The sequence below is a fragment of the Scomber scombrus genome, chromosome 18 (assembly GCF_963691925.1).
Source record: "Scomber scombrus chromosome 18, fScoSco1.1, whole genome shotgun sequence".
NCBI lineage: Eukaryota > Metazoa > Chordata > Actinopteri > Scombriformes > Scombridae > Scomber > Scomber scombrus.
In genome coordinates, this window is record NC_084987.1 from 434162 (window position 1) to 441661 (window position 7500).

Genomic DNA, 7500 nt, shown 5'->3' on the forward strand with positions numbered 1-7500 from the left:
AAAGTTACACCGTTGGTAGTAATAAGTGTTGGTAAGATGATGAATTAATAAATCAGTTAAACTAGATTTAAAAGCAGCATCAGGTTTGTTAAAATGTACATTTAGTATTTTTGTTGGTTTTTTATCATTTGAAATGACATTAAACCATTTTTTACCAAAAGTAAGACTGAATGCTCCTGAAAATGTCAAATGGTGTAACCACAAAAGAATGATAAATATTACATATTTTATCACCTACAGTGTATTTAAGTGGACTTATACTAATAATGATTGATTAATTATTTTATATTTTGAGTTATTTTTAAAGAAGCCTATTCTGTGTTTCCTCCTGCAGCCGCCGCTCTGCTCGGCTTGTTCTTTGCCGTTTTCGTCCAATCGGCTCCCGTCCCTGCCGAGCCTCCGGCGGCGTTCAGAGAGGCGGCCGAGCGAGCCAAGACGCTGGTGGAGAAAATCCTGAAAGACATCCCGACTGCGCACGCAGCCGCCGTCACCACTGAGGTAAAAATCGTTTAAACACGTCTGATTGGCCAGCTCAGCTGAACTCTGATAGGCTGTTGAGTTAACGCTTCCTGTCCTCAGGGCCTGACGCTGGACGCCGGCGCCCAGACCAACCTGCAGATGATGGTGAAGACGCTCGGCATCCCCGACACACCGGTCATCAAACAGCTGTCCCAAAGCTTCACACTGGTGAGTCTAACTAGGATGGTGAAGGAGTTCTTAGGATGAGTTCTTAGGATGGTGAAGGAGTTCTTAGGATGATGAAGGAATTCTTAGGATGATGAAGGAGTTCTTAGGTTGGTGAAGGAGTTCTTAGGATGACGAAGGAGTTCTTAGGATGGCGAAGGAGTTCTTAGGATGACGAAGGAGTTATTAGGATGGTGAAGGAGTTCTTAGGATGGTGAAGGAGTTCTTAGGATGGTGAAGGAGTTCTTAAGATGGCGAAGGAGTTCTTAGGATGGTGAAGGAGTTCTTAGGATGGTGAAGGAGTTCTTAAGATGGCGAAGGAGTTCTTAGGATGATGAAGGAGTTCTTAGGATGATGAAGGAGTTCTTAGGATGGTGAAGGAGTTCTTAGGATGACGAAGGAGTTATTAGGATGGTGAAGGAGTTCTTAGGATGGTGAAGGAGTTCTTAGGATGGTGAAGGAGTTCTTAGGATAGTGAAGGAGTTCTTAGGATGGTGAAGGAGTTCTTAGGATGATGAAGGAGTTCTTAGGATGACGAAGGAGTTATTAGGATGGTGAAGGAGTTCTTAGGATGGTGAAGGAGTTCTTAGGATGGTGAAGGAGTTCTTAGGATAGTGAAGGAGTTCTTAGGATGGTGAAGGAGTTCTTAGGATGGTGAAGGAGTTCTTAGGATGACGAAGGAGTTCTTAGGATGGTGAAGGAGTTCTTAAGATGGTGAATGAGTTCTCAGGATGATGAAGGAGTTCTTAGGATGGTGAAGGAGTTCTTAGGATGGTGAAGGAGTTCTTAGGATAGTGAAGGAGTTCTTAGGATGGTGAAGGAGTTCTTAGGATGATGAAGGAGTTCTTAGGATGGTGAAGGAGTTCTTAGGATGACGAAGGAGTTCTTAGGATAGTGAAGGAGTTCTTAGGATGGTGAAGGAGTTCTTAGGATGGTGAAGGAGTTCTTAGGATGGTGAAGGAGTTCTTAAGATGGTGAATGAGTTCTCAGGATGATGAAGGAGTTCTTAGGATGACGAAGGAGTTATTAGGATGGTGAAGGAGTTCTTAGGATGGTGAAGGAGTTCTTAGGATGGTGAAGGAGTTCTTAAGATGGCGAAGGAGTTCTTAGGATGATGAAGGAGTTCTTAGGATGATGAAGGAGTTCTTAGGATGGTGAAGGAGTTCTTAGGATGACGAAGGAGTTCTTAGGATGGTGAAGGAGTTCTTAAGATGGTGAATGAGTTCTCAGGATGATGAAGGAGTTCTTAGGATGACGAAGGAGTTATTAGGATGGTGAAGGAGTTCTTAGGATGGTGAAGGAGTTCTTAGGATGGTGAAGGAGTTCTTAGGATAGTGAAGGAGTTCTTAGGATGGTGAAGGAGTTCTTAGGATGATGAAGGAGTTCTTAGGATGGTGAAGGAGTTCTTAGGATGACGAAGGAGTTCTTAGGATAGTGAAGGAGTTCTTAGGATGGTGAAGGAGTTCTTAGGATGGTGAAGGAGTTCTTAGGATGGTGAAGGAGTTCTTAGGATGGTGAAGGAGTTCTTAGGATGATGTAGGAGTTCTTAGGATAGTGAAGGAGTTCTTAGGATGGCGAAGGAGTTCTTAGGATGACGAAGGAGTTCTTAGGATGGTGAAGGAGTTCTCATGATGATGAAGGAGTTCTTAGGATGGTGAAGGAGTTCTTAGGATGGTGAAGGAGTTCTTAGGATGACGAAGGAGTTCTTAGGATGGTGAAGGAGTTATCAGGATTATGAAGGAGTTCTTAGGATGACGAAGGAGTTCTTAGGATGGTGAAGGAGTTCTTAGGATGATGAAGGAGTTCTTAGGATGGTGAAGGAGTTCTTAGGATGACGAAGGAGTTCTAAGGATGACGAAGGAGTTCTTAGGATGACGAAGGAGTTCTTAGGATGGTGAAGGAGTTCTTAGGATGACGAAGGAGTTCTTAGGATGACGAAGGAGTTCTTAGGATGACGAAGGAGTTCTTAGGATGGTGAAGGAGTTCTTAAGATGGCGAAGGAGTTCTTAGGATGATGAAGGAGTTCTTAGGATGATGAAGGAGTTCTTAGGATGGTGAAGGAGTTCTTAGGATGACGAAGGAGTTCTTAGGATGGTGAAGGAGTTCTTAGGATGGTGAAGGAGTTCTCAGGATGATGAAGGAGTTCTTAGGATGACGAAGGAGTTATTAGGATGGTGAAGGAGTTCTTAGGATGGTGAAGGAGTTCTTAGGATGGTGAAGGAGTTCTTAGGATAGTGAAGGAGTTCTTAGGATGGTGAAGGAGTTCTTAGGATGACGAAGGAGTTCTTAGGATAGTGAAGGAGTTCTTAGGATGGTGAAGGAGTTCTTAGGATGACGAAGGAGTTCTAAGGATGACGAAGGAGTTCTTAGGATGACGAAGGAGTTCTTAGGATGGTGAAGGAGTTCTTAGGATGACGAAGGAGTTCTTAGGATGGTGAAGGAGTTCTTAAGATGGCGAAGGAGTTCTTAGGATGATGAAGGAGTACTTAGGATGATGAAGGAGTTCTTAGGATGGTGAAGGAGTTCTTAGGATGACGAAGGAGTTCTTAGGATGGTGAAGGAGTTCTCAGGATGATGAAGGAGTTCTTAGGATGACGAAGGAGTTATTAGGATGGTGAAGGAGTTCTTAGGATGGTGAAGGAGTTCTTAGGATGGTGAAGGAGTTCTTAGGATAGTGAAGGAGTTCTTAGGATGGTGAAGGAGTTCTTAGGATGATGAAGGAGTTCTTAGGATAGTGAAGGAGTTCTTAGGATGACGAAGGAGTTCTTAGGATGGTGAAGGAGTTCTTAGGATGATGAAGGAGTTCTTAGGATGGTGAAGGAGTTCTTAGGATGACGAAGGAGTTGTTAGGATGGTGAAGGAGTTCTTAGGATGGTGAAGGAGTTCTCATGATGGTGAAGGAGTTCTTAGGATGATGTAGGAGTTCTTAGGATGGTGAAGGAGTTCTTAGGATGGTGAAGGATTTCTTAGGATGGTGAAGGAGTTCTTAGGATGGTGAAGGAGTTCTCATGATGATGAAGGAGTTCTTAGGATGGTGAAGGAGTTCTCAGGATGGTGAAGGAGTTCTTAGGATGACGAAGGAGTTCTTAGGATGGTGAAGGAGTTCTTAGGATGGTGAAGGAGTTCTCAGGATGGTGAAGGAGTTCTCAGGATGATGGAGGAGTTCTTAGGTTGGTGAAGGAGTTCTTAGGATGGTGAAGGAGTTCTCAGGATGGTGAAGGAGTTCTTAGGATGACGAAGGAGTTGTTAGGATGGTGAAGGAGTTGTTAGGATGGTGAAGGAGTTCTTAGGATGGCGACGGAGTTCTTAGGATGACGAAGGAGTTGTTAGGATGGTGAAGGAGTTCTTAGGATGGTGAAGGAGTTCTCAGGATGGCGAAGGAGTTCTTAGGATGATGAAGGAGTTCTTAGGATGATGAAGGAGTTCTTAGGATGATGTAGGAGTTCTTAGGATAGTGAAGGAGTTCTTAGGATGGTGAAGGAGTTCTTAGGATGACGAAGGAGTTCTTAGGATAGTGAAGGAGTTCTTAGGATGGTGAAGGAGTTCTTAGGATGATGAAGGAGTTCTTAGGATAGTGAAGGAGTTCTTAGGATGACGAAGGAGTTCTTAGGATGGTGAAGGAGTTCTTAGGATGGCGAAGGAGTTCTTAGGATGATGAAGGAGTTCTTAGGATGGTGAAGGAGTTCTTAGGATGATGAAGGAGTTCTTAGGATGGTGAAGGAGTTCTTAGGATGACGAAGGAGTTCTTAGGATGGTGAAGGAGTTCTTAGGATGGTGAAGGAGTTCTCAGGATGATGAAGGAGTTCTCAGGATGATGAAGGAGTTTTTAGGATGACGAAGGAGTTATTAGGATGATGAAGGAGTTCTTAGGATGGTGAAGGAGTTCTCATGATGATGACGGAGTTCTTAGGATGATGGAGGAGTTCTTAGGATAGTGAAGGAGTTCTTAGGATGGTGAAGGAGTTCTCAGGATGGCGACGGAGTTCTTAGGATGATGAAGGAGTTCTTAGGATGGTGAAGGAGTTCTTAGGATGGTGAAGGAGTTCTTAGGATAGTGAAGGAGTTCTTAGGATGGTGAAGGAGTTCTTAGGATGATGAAGGAGTTCTTAGGATGGTGAAGGAGTTCTTAGGATGGTGAAGGAGTTCTCATGATGGTGAAGGAGTTCTTAGGATGATGTAGGAGTTCTTAGGATGGTGAAGGAGTTCTTAGGATGGTGAAGGATTTCTTAGGATGGTGAAGGAGTTCTTAGGATGGTGAAGGAGTTCTCATGATGATGAAGGAGTTCTTAGGATGGTGAAGGAGTTCTCAGGATGGTGAAGGAGTTCTTAGGATGACGAAGGAGTTCTTAGGATGGTGAAGGAGTTCTTAGGATGGTGAAGGAGTTCTCAGGATGGTGAAGGAGTTCTCAGGATGATGGAGGAGTTCTTAGGTTGGTGAAGGAGTTCTTAGGATGGTGAAGGAGTTCTCAGGATGGTGAAGGAGTTCTTAGGATGACGAAGGAGTTGTTAGGATGGTGAAGGAGTTGTTAGGATGGTGAAGGAGTTCTTAGGATGGCGACGGAGTTCTTAGGATGACGAAGGAGTTGTTAGGATGGTGAAGGAGTTCTTAGGATGGTGAAGGAGTTCTCAGGATGGTGAAGGAGTTCTTAGGATGATGACGGAGTTCTTAGGATGATGAAGGAGTTCTTAGGATGGTGAAGGAGTTCTCAGGATGATGAAGGGGTTCTTAGGTTGGTGAAGGAGTTCTCAGGATGGTGAAGGAGTTCTTAGGATGATGAAGGAGTTCTTAGGATGGTGAAGGAGTTCTCAGGATGGTGAAGGAGTTCTTAGGATGATGAAGGAGTTCTTAGGATGATGAAGGAGTTCTTAGGATGATGAAGGAGTTCTTAGGATGGTGAAGGAGTTCTCAGGATGATGAAGGAGTTCTTGGGATGATGAAGGAGTTCTTAGGATGGTGAAGGAGTTCTCAGGATGATGAAGGGGTTCTTAGGTTGGTGAAGGAGTTCTTAGGATGACGAAGGAGTTGTTAGGATGGTGAAGGAGTTCTTAGGATGGTGAAGGAGTTCTCAGGATGATGAAGGGGTTCTTAGGTTGGTGAAGGAGTTCTTAGGATGGTGAAGGAGTTCTTAGGATGGCGTAGGAGGTAGCAGGATGATGAAGGAGTTCTTAGGATGATGAAGGAGGTAGCAGGATGATGAAGGAGGTAGCAGGATGATGAAGGAGTTCTTAGGATGGTGAAGGAGGTAGCAGGGCCTATCAGGGTCCTTGTGGTGCTACTTTAGGTTCTTGTGGAGGATCTAGAAGTTCTGTAGGTGTCTTTAGTGGTCCTGAGCTGGTTCTATGTGGGAGCTGTGGGCATGATTTGGTCAAATATATCGTGATATATGATTTTATTGTCCAGCGCTAAATGAAACAACTCAGTCCTGGTTCAGGAGTAGACTGAGTGTCTAAAGGGCTTCTTGTTTAACTCAGTGTGACTTGGATCACTTCCTGTTACCTTCAGACTTCAGACAGCACAGAGTAAAGAATCACAGGAGTGATGATGTAAACATCTAAGTTTAATAAACAACAACAGAGCTTCATGTTGTTCTAATGAATATTTAAAGAGAAAAACACAATACAGCAGCTGGTTAAATAAACAGGAGAATGTTTTATCTGCTGGGATCAAACTTCTGATCTCCATCACAGAACCAGACAATATCTAACACACATTACATAATGCTGTTCAGTGATCTGCTTTCATAAACTCTGTATCTGTTAATATTAACCTCACACTGACCCCGTCTGTTTTGACTGTTCCTTCTTTCCTTCCCTCCTTCCTTCTCTCTCTTTCCTCCCTTTCTTCCTTCCTTCTGTCCTTCCTTCCTCCCTCCCTCCTTCTTTCCTTCCCTCCTTCCTTACTTCCTTTCTTCCTTCCTTCTCTCTTTCTTTCCTCCCTCCTACCTTCCTCCCTTCCTTCTTTCCTCTGTCCTTCTGTACTTCCTTCCTCCCTTCTTCCTTTCCTTCCTTCTTCCTCCTTTCCCTCCTTTCCTTCCTTCTTCCTCCTTTCCTTCCCTTCCTTCCCTTCCTTCCCTTCCTTCCCTTCCTTCCCTTCCTTCCCTTCCTTCCTTGTTCTATCTATCTATCTGATGTGATGTGATGTGATGTGTGTGTCGCCCCCTGCAGGACGTGTATGTGAGTCGTATGTCGGCGGGCAGCAGGTTGTACCAGGGGCTGCTGGGAGTTCTGTCGGATCGTGTGATTGGACTGAGCGACCTGCGATCCGACCTGCGTGACCTCCTGACCCAGATCACCAAGGTAACGCTCACCTGATGACATCACAGCCGAGTCGTCATACGTGTTTCTGTGCCGACACGCTAACAGCCGTGTGTGTGTGTGTGTGTGTGTGTCTCAGATGAGGGAGGCGGCTCAGCTCGGCGCCGACACCGACCAGAACCCGAGTCTGGACCTCGCCTCTCGTCTCCACGGTAACTACGAGGTCCAGGTGGCGGCCCACCTGACGCTATCGAGGCTTCGCTCCTTCTGCCACGACCTGATCCGCAGCCTGAGAGCCGCCGCCACCTACAGGCCTGCAGGGGAAGTGTAAACCCCCCCCCCCCCCCCCCCCCCGCTGGGACACGGTGCTGCGTTCATGGACATCGTGCTGCATTCAGGGACAACGTGCTGTGTTCAGGGACACTGTGCTGCGTTCAGGGACAACGTGCTGTGTTCAGGGACAACGTGCTGCATTCAGGGACAACGTGCTGCGTTCAGGGACAACGTGCTGTGTTCAGGGACAACGTGCTGCATTCAGGGACAACGTGCTGCGTTCAGGGG

At 45.6% G+C, this 7500-nt stretch overlaps 1 protein-coding gene across 1 annotated transcript in view; it reads left to right on the forward strand.

Moving 5' to 3' along the window:
• Positions 1 to 7500, forward strand: part of csf3a (colony stimulating factor 3 (granulocyte) a) — a 9088-nt gene that overhangs the window by 1310 nt on the left and 278 nt on the right. The window contains exons 2-6 of the mRNA XM_062438371.1: positions 335 to 498; positions 580 to 687; positions 6850 to 6981; positions 7079 to 7266; positions 7358 to 7500. The exon at positions 7358 to 7500 is cut by the window's right edge and continues 278 nt beyond it. Of these exons, the coding sequence (XP_062294355.1) occupies positions 335 to 498; positions 580 to 687; positions 6850 to 6981; positions 7079 to 7266; positions 7358 to 7500 (735 nt within the window). The remainder of the gene's footprint in view (positions 1 to 334; positions 499 to 579; positions 688 to 6849; positions 6982 to 7078; positions 7267 to 7357) is intronic.